Source organism: Notamacropus eugenii, chromosome 7, assembly GCF_028372415.1.
Source record: "Notamacropus eugenii isolate mMacEug1 chromosome 7, mMacEug1.pri_v2, whole genome shotgun sequence".
Classification (NCBI taxonomy): Eukaryota; Metazoa; Chordata; class Mammalia; order Diprotodontia; family Macropodidae; genus Notamacropus; species Notamacropus eugenii.
This window is the reverse complement of record NC_092878.1, coordinates 62,702,952-62,715,188: the sequence shown is the minus strand read 5'-3', so window position 1 is coordinate 62,715,188 and position 12,237 is coordinate 62,702,952. Positions and strand designations below refer to the sequence as shown.

Sequence of the window (12,237 nt, the reverse complement as noted above, 5' to 3'; positions counted from 1 at the left end):
TGAAGGACGTAGTGCTGTCCCTACCTTTCTTAACACTTTTGTTAAAGTTTTGGTGAGGAGTCTGGTTTTGGTATGTTCAGCCAAATTCCATTTTCTGGTCTGCCTTCCCTCCCAGGATTAAATCTCTAATTTTCCTTTCCTTAACCTTTGGGTGGTTCATTGTTATTACCAGGTGGAGGACTTGTTCAGCTTTTGTTAGGTACTCTTTCTTCAGGCAGGCTAGAAAATGGAACGTCCTCAAAGATATCCCTTGTCTCAGGTCATTGTTAAAATGATTATCCATTTTTTAAAAAAATATTGTTATTTATGGTGGTTAGTGGAAAAAACAGCAAAGGAAACATTTCAACAATGGGGTTTGGTTTTGGTTAGTTTGGGTTTTCTGTTTGTGTGTTTTTTTGGTTTGGATTTTTGGCTCACAGCACGCTGACAAACATGCATTCAGGGAAAGGAAGGGAGAAAAGTCTCACTTTTGAAATATGTTATGGATGATGCATGCCATGGACTGCCCCAGGATGTCAACCCCTGCCCTCCCATAGCTACTGCCATCTTCTCCACCACCACCACCACCACCACCACCACCAACAGAAAAAGAACCCCAAACAAAAAGCTGAACTTGTAACAAAGAAAATAATGAGGGGGCAAATCACTAAAATAAAAAAAGAAAGAAGTGATGCCTCCCAAAAGAATAGAGAGGGCGCTCACACCCAAAATTTGTGAGAAGCAGTGAATAGAAAGAGAAAATGGAGATTGCAAAGCGTGCACACACCATACTCTGACACGCCCATGCTAAAATTCTCTGGAGCCAAGAGAGGAAGAAGAGAGATGAGGGGATAGGGAGGCAGAGGAGAAAGTTAAATGAAAGAAAGATTCATTTCACACTCGCATGCACTAAGCAAAGTGAAGAACAAAATGGGAGCAAAAACTCAAAAAACAAAAGATACCCTTCCCTCTTTCTGCCCTCTTGCCAAAAAAAGGAAAAAGAAAGAAAGGTCAATCCCAACCCCATAATAGATGAAGAATGTGAGGAAAATGAAGGAAGGTTAGGAGAAAGACAGAAGAAGAAAGTGAAATGAAGTTTACTGTTAAGTTGTTAGTGACTCGGAAGATGAAGGAAACAAATGATGAGGCTGGTGGTGAAATCACGAGACAGGAACATGCCATGCAGAGACTGAATAGGGTGGGACTGGGAGGTGAGACACAACTGCAGAGATCCTTTTGGTCACCGTAGGGGAGAAAGGTGGAAGAAGGGAATGGGATCTGGGGGGGAACAGGAAGGAGAGAGACAACTTCCCTAATCAGTTCACCTATGGCAGCCATTGCCACAACAAAAGGGAAAGAGTAAAGGGAGGTGGGGGGGTGGAGGTAGGGTTGGGGGATAAAGAGTAGGGAAGAGGAGAAAAAGAAGATAGATGAAGAGATAAAGAAAGAAAAGAGGCATCAACCATAATAAATTTTAGGCTTTAGTGCACTTCTGAACTAATCCTTTAAGGATGAAAAGAAAAGAAAGAAGAAAAAAGGAAAGGGAAGGAAAAGGAAGGGAAGGGAAGGGAAGGGAAGGGAAGGGAAGGGAAGGGAAGGGAAGGGAAGGGAAAGGAAAGGAAAGGAAAGGAAAGGAAAGGAAAGGAAAGGAAAGGAAAGGAAAGGAAAGGAAAGGAAAGGAAAGGAAAGGAAAGGAAAGGAAAGGAAAGGAAAGGAAAGGAAAGGAAAGGGAGAGGGGAGAGGAGAGGGGAGGAGAGAAAAGGAAAGGAAAGCTAAAATGAAAACACTCATTTTTTTAATCTCGTGAAAAATAAAGAGAAAAAAAAGTGGGAAAAATGGATTCTCCATTCCACCCCCAAATAAACTAAGTCCCATTTCCAGAACAGTGATGTTCTTCTTCAGTTTGTTTTTGTAAAGGAAAGGTAAAATATTTGTAAAAGGTGTCTTTATTTAACTTAACAGAAATAAAAGAAGTATAAAGAGGACAAAAGGGGAGTTCAGGGAGGAAAAGGGGGGTAACACACTGCAAACCCAAAATAAGAGACAATAAGAATGATATCTACCAGACAATGTAGTTTGTTTACCATAGCGTGTCCAATGCCTGAGTGCTTTGCGGAAAAGGGGGAAGAAAGGAAATTAAAAAATTGTGAACAGAACGATTGTTAATTAAAAAAACTAAAAACAAAGATGAGTCGTTAGGGTGTTAGTACATTAGTCGGTTAGTAAAATGACACATTGCATGAATGATCTCGTGTTAGTCTTTCAAAAAAAGGCACCCAACACAGAAAGAGAAAGAGAGGGGAAGACAATGTGAGCAGGAGGACTCTTTGGGAAACTGTCACCTTGGGCACAGGAGGGAGAGAAGCTGCATTCCTCCCTGTGGCCTCCATTTCCCTCTTTTTTTTTTTTTTTCTGAATACCATTCCCTTGTCCCAACTTCATTCCAGTTAAAATTGGCATAATACTTACTTTCCAGGACTTCTTGAGAGCAAAAGCTGCCAGCTTCCCCCCTCCCACCCCCTAACAACGTGCACTGTAGGAAAAGACTCCATTAAGTTACTGTGTAACACACTCACATATATGTATCTAGGTGGATGTTGCCAAGAAGTCAATGTTTGGGACATCCTTCTCCCCTTACCTAAGAATTTAGAAAGAACTGAATCTCACCTGTTTTACCTACTTAGTTTTACCATCCTAAGTACTCTAGGATTGTATGTAGGTGTGAAGTCTGTTCCCTTGATTTTGGGGGATATTGAGACATTGGAGAAGTAAGTAAAACACAGCTCTCTTTATCATACCCTTGCATTCAGAACTCACCATGAAGCTTGTGATTTTCTTCACTGCCCAGTACAGGGCAGAATCTGGTTTATCTGCCATTGGACCAAAATGACATCTCCTGGATTCCAACCCCTGCCCATCCTGGCCCAAAATCCCTCTGTCTTTAACAGAGCTTTCCAGTTGCTTTGATTTTTTAAAAGTGTCTTTTGAGATGTGCAGGGTGTGTATGCCAGAAAGGTTAAATATTACCCAAAGAGCTCTAAAATGCAATCTCTTAATGGATTGGATCAGGTCCATCTGCTGCTAATAAAATAAATGCTTGTCGGATTGGATTGGATTGCTAAACAGCCAACAGACCCTTGAGCTGAGAAGCTGGTATTACCACTTTGGCTTATGTGGTTTGGGCAATTTGGGGACAGAGAGCTAAAGCAATCCCTATGGTCATGGGATCAAGTCCCATGGTCTCAACCACAAGGGGCCAGGGTCAGTGAAAGACAGCCATCGTTTAAAGACGCAGCCCAGAATTCTACACTGCTTCCTTGGATTGGAAACATAAATAGTACCAGATCTTGACTGTGTCTTTACCTAAAGACAGAACTTATGATTCAGGGACTAACACAAAGGCATCAAAAAACAAAAGAAAAATCTGAGACCACTATCATTAACAAGGAATGCCTTGGAGAAACTGAAAGTGATCTTTCAGCTCCCTCAAATAGATTGTTTGCTGAGGAAGTAATTTAATCTTTTGATAAAAATCAAAAAGGTTTGCTGTTATCTAGCTATTAAATATTTAGGAATGCACCCATCACCTGCTAGGAGAGCAAAATGGGGGACTCCCAAATCTCCAGACTAGTCCTTGGAAAGATACTTTAAAAATATGATTAAAAAAAAATACGGTACAAATAGATTTGGATTATTTAGTGTTAAATGATCACATTTTAAAAATCAACTCTTTGCATCCCCAATATCTCCATCTCTTCAGAAAAAAATGCTTTTGGCCACACAGATGTAGTCAGGAGTTCAAGGAAGCAGGACTGTTTTGGGTACACTTTCCCCATGAGAGTTGAACATTCCTTCTGCCAAGAGATACACAAAATTCAAACAGCTCCTCCAAGAGATTTCGCTGCAGTGAGAGCAGTGAAAAGATGCTCATGCCATTTTTACTTAAATGAATTCCTGGCACTGGGCAGAGGCAAAGTCACCTTCAAGGCATAATGCACAGTCCTGTGAATTATATGGATGTCATAGTGAATGTAGCACCTAGACACAGATGAGATCATAATCCTTATGGAACATAAGGTGTTTTGCATATTTAGCCACCCTGTATGGCTGGAAAGTGTTGTAATCACCATTTCACAGATGGGAACTATGATACAAAAGGTTAAGTGACTTGCCCAAGGTCATACACAAGCCTCATCTTGTGTATGAGGCTGGTGACAGAACCCCAGAGGCCTGGCTGCATGTCCTAGGATAAGGCTGGGTCTAACTTAAATAGGTTCTAAGGCTGGCATCAATCAATTAAAACAACAGCCCAATTAGAGTTAGTTTTTCTCAACATTGGTTATTTCTGTGTCTGAAGAATGGCTTTGTTTTAAGAGTGTTTATTTCTTAAATTTGTTTTTAGTACAGATGAAGCCAACTATATTTTGTCTCAATTAAAAATTTCCCAGCCAGCTGCTAGACTATACTAGGTGAAATATTAGAATATCTAGAAAAACCATTTGTTTGGTTCATGGGGATCATGAAATTGTTTCTACTCCTAACAGAAAAGCACTAGTTCATCGCCAGCCCAGTTGCCTTAAGGGTGTTATTGTGTACCTGCCAGTCCAAGCTATCAGCCAAAGCAGGAAAAAAAAAAAAAGCCATGTTTCCACTTTCCAGTCTAATCACTGAAGTTCATGGGTATCAGTCCCTAATATTAGCAAATGGGAATTTTATGAGTCCTCTTAACTGCTGAGGCCTCATCCAGAAAAAAAATAAAATATAAGAAAGCATCAACGACCTCAGAGGAAAAAAATCAAAGAGTAGTGATTCCAAAATGGATTATCTGAGTACAATAAGATGATTAGAGGCTGTTAGTTATGTTGTGCTTGGCCCCTCCACCACAAATGGAATAAGGGTCCCAAAGGATGCTTACCTGGCATTCCTTGACCTGAGAAGGGACATTAGAAGTACTGTATAAACTTTTGTCATTCATTCAGCTATACATATCACTTCTTTATCAGCCAGTAAACATATGCAAATTCCTGTCAGTGCCCTTGTCTACATATTAAATTAATGAGACACTAAATTGGTCAAGATAACTTGACAAATTCATTTTGTGGGCATTCACATAGTGTTTACTGATTAATAAGACATCAATGATGTGTCCCATCTGAGTTAAATGACAAATTCACAAACAGTTTAAAAAAAAAACAAAAACCTCCAGCTTGTAACATGAATATACAGATGTCAGGATATCCACTGACCTTGACTGGAGATAAATTTCATGGACATAGAGGGATGAGTTTTATTAGAAATGAAAAGTTTCCCTCTGATAGGGCTCTCCAGCTAAGAGTGTTATCACCTGACGGAGTTGCCTGGCTTAGAATTGGCAAGCGATGGGAGTTCCCCAGCACGGGCAGAACCAGGAAAAGCTGCTCCAAAGTTGACTTTCTAAATTGGGTCCTTCCACTTTGCAGGCCTCCCAGACAACTGAAGAGTCTCGTAGCCAGAGACATGAGCATTAAAGTAGGACCACGGCACCAAAGAACAGAGAAACAGAGGAATTCAGAGAGATTCTGGCCAATCAATTCCAAGGCTAAAGGTCAAAAGGAAATAAATAAAAGAAAAAGGAAGAGGAAAGGAAGACTTTGGGGAGGTAAGTTAAAATCATGACATCATGGCAATGACTAACTTAATTGAAAAGGAAAACAGAAACAAAAAATGAAGAATTCCCAAGCAGCAACATAACACTCTGTTCCTAATTGAATTTAACAATAATATTACTGATAAGAATCCAGCGTAATTAAGGAAATGATTTTTAAAGAAAAGAAAAGCATAGCAAAAGGAGATGAAATTATTCTTAAGCTTCATCATTTATTCAACTGAATTTCTTTTCTTAAATAATGAGTGAAAAAATGGGAATTGAACTATGGAAAGAAGTATACCTCGACCATTTTTCTTATGTGATCTTGAAGAAGGGGAGATAATAAGCATACTTCTATAAACTCCATTGGCATGGCTACACCCTCTCCACCTTCCCCATCATCTGACCCACAATCTGCTACCTCAACTGACCTAAGAAGAATGCCTTCCTGGCATTTTCTCCCTTTCACCATTACCTGTCGAAGGTTGCGGGTCACTTTGACATCGTGCCAGGCGTTGTCATTGAATTTGCCATTCACGGGTTCCACGATGGCCTCAAAGGCCCCTGACCCGAGGTTAATGACTAAGGAGACCGCACCATCTTTCAGCGCCAGGTTGACGTAATCAGCCGATTTGCCGGTGTGCAGGATGAGCCCATTACGCTGCCATGTCTTAAAGGAAAGGGTGATCTCGTCGCTGCTGCTCTGGATTGGGTTCTGAGACAGGTCGTAGCACAGGTACTCGGAGCCCCGGAAGGTGGCCACATTCTCATCTCGTGCTGCAGGCAGAGAAGAGAGGGGAGAAAAAAAAGGAAATAGAGTTAGTACTTGGGTAGCTGAGTTCAAATCTGCTACAGGTGCCCCCCCCCAAAAAAAGGTGTATTCAGAAAACATCAATTGTCCAGTAAAAAGAATTTACCTCTCCCCTAATTGCTGCATGTAACACTCAACTTCAGTATAAGAAAATCAGAAACCAATTTTAGTATTCATTCATCCAAACAAAAGACACACTCAATGAGTTTTGAAGTAGGGAATTCTGAACATTTAAGTCCTATAAGACAGATAAAGGTGAGGGGAGAGGGGAAATCCAACACATTAAAAAGTATGCTGATCTCCCCTGTCCATTTGGTTTTTGTATTCCTTCATAAGAGAAGGTGTTTATATAGCTAAAAATTCAGGAGATGAATGTTATCACGTTTGTTTTGCCACTGACTTGTAATTACTATCCAATGTCTCAGCTTTCTTCATTTGTATAATGAGGTAAAATGGTGTATTTGAGCTTTTATCTCTCTCAATACATGGTAAATAAATGCATTGATCAATTAAATTACTTTGGGCTAAAACAAAACATTTTTCACTATTATAAAGTGCTTCCCATCATAAAGATCCTTTACAGATTTGAGGGCAAGATCTAGAACTCGTGATTCTGCTTATTTAACAGCTAGATTACTTTTTTTCCCATTCTATGCCCAAATTAGGTTAGCAACAGGTCTACTTTCCATATGCTAATACATGAAGGCTCTATGATTGAAGCTTCCTTTCCCAAATCAATTCACAAAAAAAACTTATCTATAACTTACTAAAATGTGGACTCCTTGAAAATAGTGATTATTTCATTCTTTGTATTCATAGACCTCATGTCTAGCACATAGTAATTGAGCACATTCCCTGGCACATAGTACATGCATGATAAATACTCTATTTCTCCATTATAAATGTTTGTTGATTTATTAATAGTAAATTACTGAGTCCTATGGTGTTTCTTGAGACACACGGATTGTACCTTGTCTAGGGTCAAACAGCTAGTAAGCACTAGAGGCAAAATTTGAGCCTAACCCTAATTCCACCCCCAACATTCTGTCCATAATGTCACACACTATTCATTTTCCACAAAATAGCTTTATATAAATAGCCAATTTTGTAGAGGGAATTTTTGTCTAGGCACGAGTTTGCCGAGATGAGTACTAAGGTCCCCTTGGCTGCTTAAAGGCTACCTAAGCTATACTTAGGGCAACTAGGTGGCTCAGTGTATAGAGCACTGGACTTGAAGTCAAGAAGACCTGCTTTCAGATCTGACCTCTGTGACTTTGTGCAAGTCATTTGACCCTGTTTGCCTCACTTTCAGCATCTGTAAATGAACTGGAGAAGGAAATGGCAAACCACTCCAGTATCTCTGCCAAGAAAACTACAAATGAGTTTATGAAGACTTGGACGCAACTGAATGAAAAAACAGTAAGGTGGGGGGAAAGTAAACATGACATCATTTTAAATTAATGTTCTACCACTCTCCATGATGAAAACTTTACACTGAATAGTGATACTTTTCAGAAATTGTATTGAGAAATGAATATAAAGCATGTGGGGAGAGATAGGGAAGGAACTTGATGTCTTAACAATGAGTCCACTTTAGAAAGTTACAAATATGTCTTTCTATGTTTGGTAATGAAATCTCCTCCATATGTTAAAATTCAGTTGGACCCCCTGCTCTACAGATTTAAAGGTAAGGATAATCCAGAATTGATGGTGATAAATCCAAAGAAATTATCATTATTAAGCTATTTTCCCAAGTCATAGATTTTAGAAGTACTAACACAGCCACCTATGTATAAGATTGTTTGTGTACACATATGCTCTCTGTAGCACTTGGCTTGCATCCTTGGCACAATGAAGAAGGTATTAGTCTTCCTCCTTAGGTATATTTGGGGGACACATACAAGCAAAATCACTGAATCATCTTCCTACCTCATTTTCTCATCATTCCCAGGCCATGGGAGCAACACAGAATCATGGAATTTCAGAGTTACAAGAAACCTCAGTGTTCACCTAGTATAAATCATATCTGAAAAAGCACTTGAAAAACGGTGTCCCAGTTGCTTCCTAAAGACTTGGAAGGAAAACTAACCAATTACTCCATGCACATCAAGAGAATTCATTGATAGTTCTAATCATTGGAAGGTTTTTTCTTTATGTTGCCTTTTTGCAGCTTCCCTTCATTATTCCTAGGCTAACCCTCTGGGGCCAAATAATTCACATGACAACCTCTCAAGTAATTGAAGACAACTATTATGAGCCCCCTCAAGAAAGAAAAATAGAAAAGATCTTTTTTCCTCCTCTAAGTTAGCTGGACCTGTGATAGATGTATGACCAATGTTATTGACATGACTGATTGACAACTATGTATCCTTAAAAAGCTTGCTTTTTCAAAAACTTTCATCCTGTTTGTCCTGATGTAAAAGGAAAGAAGAATGAGATACCCACTCTCCCCTCTGTACATACAATATTTCATGTCAGCAACCATGTATCTTTTTTGAATTATCTCAGAAGAAGCAGTGTTCTTCATCCTTAGAAAGGGATGAGGTTGCAGGTAAAGCAGTGGGAGGGATCATGTAGAAAAGAGGTTGGAATAAAATTGACCCTGCTTTGGCATAAGTTACAGTCTGTAATAGTTATGGGCTGAGAATGGACTGGGTATGAGTTGGCTTGAGATGGATAATTAACTGGACTGACAAAAGATTCTTTAGCTGTAGGTACTGTTTATTGACCAATAACTAAAAATCAATTACCCTGAAAGATTTGGCTCTGATTTTCATTAGTCAATAATGCAACTACCATAAGTTTGGGTTCCCCAGTGGAGCCTTGAACCCAATGGGATGTGACCAGGTTGTTAAATAAGAAATTGGGCCTGAGGTGGGAAAAGTATGGCAATCAAAAGTGTGAGGGATGGGAGCTCTGGTAGCATACTCCAACCAGAGATGTGCTCACAGAAGAATCCACTTCACATCATTGCTGCAAAGAAGCCATCAGAGGCGCCTCATTAACCAAAAGAAGTTGCCAGCAATGCAACTTCAGATGTGCCATTTCCTCCCTAGCAACATGAGGTAAACAAGGGGGAGGGTTCTTCACTCTGTCCAAGTTACATCCATGCACCTATTCTCCCTGGCTTATTAACCATAGCCAAGAACTGTTAAGCTCAGCTCCTCACAACCCTCATTGAAGCACTTAAGGAAAATAAATTATACTTCCTATCTTTGGGAAGTAGGACAAGTCACCTCTCCTTTTTTTTTCTCTTCATAATATTACCACTATTCTCCTGGTCACCCAGGCTCAAAATGCTCACAACATGATTCCTTCTCCCTTGCCTCTCACATCTATAAATTGTCAAGTCCTATTAAGCTTACCACAGCAATATTTCTCACCCTGTCCCTTTCTATTTTCATTGCCATTACTATCCTAAATCATGTTCATCATGACCTCTGGCCTGGATTATTCAATCATCTTCTGACTTGTCTCCTTGCCCCCTAATTTCTCCCTCTTTCAATCCACCCTATATACTGCTTCTAACTTAGTCTTTGGGTTACAGAGAAATTATTTTGAAGGTCACAAAATCATAGATTTAGAGTTGTAAGAGATCTCAAATACCATTTGGTTGAAGCACCTCATTTTATACCTGAGGAAACTAAGACTCAGGGAAGTTAAATGACTTATCCAAGGTCATATAAGTAATAAGCATCAGAGGTAGAATTTGAACCTTGGCCCTCTGATCTAAAATAAGTATACTTCCCACTATACCCCATTTCCTGGTTTTAGAGTTATAGGTGCTAGGTTGAGATCCTCATACAGGTATCCTAAAAATTGAAAAAAAAAGTCTGATCACTACCCCCCTTTGGTCAAAACATTTTGAGATCTCTCCTTGATCTAAAAAGTACAAATTTAATTCTCTTCACGAGATGGTCTAGACCTGTTCCACTCACTCTATTTACCATTATTCCCCTTCATACTGAAGCATACTCTACACTTCTGCAGAAGATATAATTTAGGCTGGGTCAGGAAGGAAGCCTAGGAAACCAGGAGAGCATTCTGTCATGGGAGTCAGTCAGTGAAAAGAAAAGTCAAAAGATGGAGTATCACGTTCACGGTCAAGCAAGTAGACCAGTGTAGATGAATCACAGAGTTCGTAAAATCTAGAAAAGTACAAATAGATTGGAAAGGTAGGAAGAGAATTAAAAAACAAATGGAACATCTAATATTTGATCCTGGAGATAAAAGAGAAATGCTGGAGTTTATTACATAAGGGCAGGGGAGTGACATGGTCAGACCTATCCTTTAGGAAAACCCTTTTGGCAGCCAAATGGAAGACAGATTGGAGTGGGAAGAGGCTTGAAGCAGGGACATCAGTGAGCCAGTTGTTAGTGATAATTTAGGCACAAAGTGATTGAGGTCCACACCCAAGGGTGGCTGTGTGAGTAGAAAAAAGGGGGACGTAGACAAGAAATGTTGTGAAATTAAGAACAAGACTTGACATCAGGTTGGACACTCAGGATGAGTGCAAGTGAAGAGTCAGGAATGGCATCAAGATTGTGAGTCTAGGTAACTGGGAGAATGACAGTGCCCTGAACAGTAATAAAAAACTGGAGAAGAGGTATGTGTTTGTGAGGGAAAGTTAATCTGATTTTGAAACATTCTGTGTTCTCATCATCCAGAAGTGATCCTTCTTTCCAGATTAACCATAGAACTTGGTACCTCTCATTGTATTTTTTACATCTTCCCTCATTTGTAGTTTATTTCTTTCAAGACTTATTTCCCCCAACCAGACTGTCAACTTCATGAGAGCAGAGACCGTATCCTATATCTCTTTTTTCTGTTCCTCCCAGTGCTGAGCATGGTCCCTTGAACATAAAGTTTGCCAAATGGAGACTTGAAGGTGAGTAATCAAACTCAATCATCATGGCTAAGCACTTTCTCACAGCCTCAGATTTCCAAAGTGCTGCATACATGATCAGCAGCATCTCTGTGATTATGTGTATGGTCCTTGGCTCAACATATGGCACATTATTGGGCATATTCTCTAAACATGCAAATCAAACCTTATAGGCCCACTCAATTAAGATAACTGGGTAGGAAAAGAGTACTTTTAAAGATAAGTCTAAATTAATCACTGAGTACACTGCTAAAGGAGAAATGTTTGACACAGGGTGATGATAAGCAGCAGCTACTTAGCATGCTAAAGAGTGCTTAATGTTTTATGCTTGCATATTAATTTACCTCGAGGCCATTGTGGTATAATGAGTAGAGTGTGAGGCTTGAAGTCAGGAAGGCCTGGGTTCAAGTCCTGCTGCTGACACTTAGTCACTGTGACACCCTGGAGAAATCTCTGTATTTCCCTAGGACTTTTCTACTAAGTCAGAGCAGGATGGTAATCTGCATTCACGGAGGGATTTCTCACATGCAGAGTTCCCCATCCAGGTAAAATCACAGTTCTTTTACATAGTTCTGTGCATTCGTTCACATCAAAGAATCCCACAGCACATGTAAAAATAGGCATTAATCCCATTTTACAAATTGTTCTGAGGTAACCTTCTGAATCAGAATTCAAGCTAGAAACAGAATCCTGGAGAGACAGATCCTAGTTCAACTTGATATCATGTTTGCTCAGAGAGTTCATCATAATTATACAGTGTTAAAGACAGAAGGAAACATTGGAGATTGTCTGACCCAATGGTTTCATTTTAGCAGTGAGTGAACTAACACACGGGAAGGTTAAATCACTTGCCCAAGGACATACAGCTTGTTGGTTGCAGGAACTGAAGGAAGCTGAGCTGTTCTCAAATTATTTCCTCATTCACTTTGAGGAATA

At 39.7% G+C, this 12,237-nt stretch overlaps 1 protein-coding gene across 2 annotated transcripts in view; it reads right to left on the bottom strand.

Moving 5' to 3' along the window:
- LOC140513940 (neurexin-3) overlaps positions 1-12,237 on the bottom strand; it is an 816,372-nt gene that overhangs the window by 196,668 nt on the left and 607,467 nt on the right. Inside the window, exons 5-6 of one of the 2 annotated variants that reach the window (XM_072623893.1) lie at positions 6,081-6,382; positions 2,043-2,087 (exon numbers count right to left, since the gene is read on the bottom strand). In XM_072623893.1, coding sequence (XP_072479994.1) covers positions 2,043-2,087; positions 6,081-6,382 — 347 coding nt within the window. The remainder of the gene's footprint in view (positions 1-2,042; positions 2,088-6,080; positions 6,383-12,237) is intronic. The other variant, XM_072623894.1, reaches the window with a different exon arrangement.